We start from the raw sequence: 2,143 nt of genomic DNA, 5'->3' as shown, positions 1-2,143 counted from the left end.
TTCCAACCAGAAATTGGCACTAATGCTACTGTGTTGGGGTTGTAGCCTATTTTCTTAATGTAGGTACTGCCTACCTTAATGATTTCCTCGTATCTCTTCTGGTTGTCGGGTGGCTCAGTGGAATCCATTTTGTTAACACCAACAGTTAGTTGTTTTACACCCAGTGTGTAAGGCAGAATGGCATGCTCATGGCTCTGCTCATTCTTGGAGATGCTTCTTTCAAATTCACAGCAGCACACAGCAGCACTAATCAGGACAGCACAGTAAGCCTGGGATGTACCTGTAACCATGTTTTTGATAAAGGCTCTGTGTCCTCGGGCATCAGTGATGGTCCCATAATACTTGCTGGTCTCAAATTTCCACAGGGAGATATCCATGGTGATACCACGTTCACATTCAGCTTTTGGTTTGTCCAAGACCCAGGGATACCGGAATGAGCTCTTTCCCATCTCAGCAGCCTTCTTCTCAAAAATTTCCATGGTTCTTTTGTTGATTCCACCACATTTGTAGGGCAGATGACCAATAGTGAGTTCAATCCTTGATTTATCTTTCTGCTGCTTCATTGTGGGTATATAGAAACTCAAGAGATTTCTGTACATTCATTTTATATCCCTGACTTTGTGAATTCATATATCAGTTCTAGTTATTTTCTGGTGGATTTTTTTGGGTTTTCTATATTGGGTATCATGCTGTCTGTAAATAGTGAATGTTTGAACTCCTCCTGCTGATTTGGATGCCTTATATCTCTTTTTGTTGTTTGAGTGCTAGGACTTCCAGTACTATGTTAAGTAACAATGGTAAAGATGGACACCATTCTCATGTTCCTGACTTTAGGGGGAATTGTTGCAAATTTTCCCCTTTGAGGGCCATATTAGCTGTGGGTCTTATATATATATATGGAATTTATTATCTTGATGTATTTTCCATCTACCTTACTTTGTTGAGGGTTTTTTTCAGCAATAGATGCTCTATTTTGTCAAATGTTATTTTTGCATGTATCAAGAGGATCATATAGTGTTATCCTTTCTTTTATTAATGTGGTGTATCACATCGATTGATTTACAAATATTGGTCCACCCCTGAAGCCCAGGAATAAATCCCACTTTATCATGGTGAGTAAGTTTTTAATGTATTGTTAGATTCGGTTTGCTAGTTAGTTGTTGAGAATTTTTGCTTCCAAGTTCATCACAGATAGTGGCCTGAAATTCTTTTTAGTGGAGTCTTTGTCTGGTTCTGGAATCAAGGTAGTGTTGGACTTATGGAATGACTTTTGAAGTTTTCCTTCCATTTTTATTTTTTGAAATAGTTTGAGAAGAATAGATATTAACCTTTCTTTGAATGTTCGGTGAATTCTCCTGGGAAGTCATTTGGCCCTGAACTTTTTTTGATTACTGATTCAATTTGTTGATTATGCATCTGTTCAGATTTTCTATTTCTTCTTCTTTCAGTTTTGTTAGTTTGTATGTTTTTAGGAATTTATCAAATTCTTTCCATTTTGTGGCATATAATTTTTCTTTTTTTTTTCTTTTTTTTTTTTAAAGATTTTATTTATTTATTTGACAGAGAGAAATCACAAGTAGATGGAGAGGCAGGCAGAGAGAGAGGAGGAAGCAGGCTCCCCGCTGAGCAGAGAGCCCGATGCGGGACTCGATCCCAGGACCCTGAGACCATGACCTGAGCCGAAGGCAGCGGCTTAACCCACTGAGCCACCCAGGCGCCCCTATAATTTTTCATAATATTCTCTTAGAGTTTTATGTATTTCTGTGGTGTGGGTTGTGATCTCTCCTCTTGCATTTGTGATTTTATCTATTTGAGTCCTTTTTTTCTTTTTGATATGTCTGAGTAAGTGTTTATCAATTTTATTAATTCTTTCAAAGAACCAACTCTCAGTTTCATTGATTTGTTCTGGGTTTATTTGTTTGTTTGTTTCTATATCATTTTTCCCAGCCTTAATCTTTATTATTTCTCTTCCTCTGCTGGCTTTATGCTTTGTTTGTTGCTTCTTTTCTAGCTCCATTAGATGTGTGGTTAGATTGTGTATCTGGGTCTTACTTCTTGAGGTAGGCCTGTATTGTTATATAGTGCCCTTTTATGACTGCCTCTGCTGCATCCCAGGATACACTAATTTCTGATTGAGAGACAG

The 2,143-nt window shown here is 37.7% G+C and overlaps 1 protein-coding gene across 1 annotated transcript; it reads right to left on the bottom strand.

The window, feature by feature from the left end:
* Window positions 1-7: 7 nt before the first annotated feature.
* Window positions 8-563, bottom strand: LOC132008947 (elongation factor 1-alpha 1-like; the record flags this gene model as incomplete). Its single annotated transcript, XM_059387414.1, has 1 exon — window positions 8-563. A coding segment is annotated over exon 1 (556 nt), but the record flags the coding sequence as incomplete, so codon positions are not given.
* Window positions 564-2,143: the final 1,580 nt, after the last annotated feature.

The sequence above is a fragment of the Mustela nigripes genome, unplaced genomic scaffold, assembly GCF_022355385.1.
Source record: "Mustela nigripes isolate SB6536 unplaced genomic scaffold, MUSNIG.SB6536 HiC_scaffold_2354, whole genome shotgun sequence".
Lineage (NCBI taxonomy): Eukaryota > Metazoa > Chordata > Mammalia > Carnivora > Mustelidae > Mustela > Mustela nigripes.
This window is presented reverse-complemented; position numbering and strand designations above follow the sequence as displayed.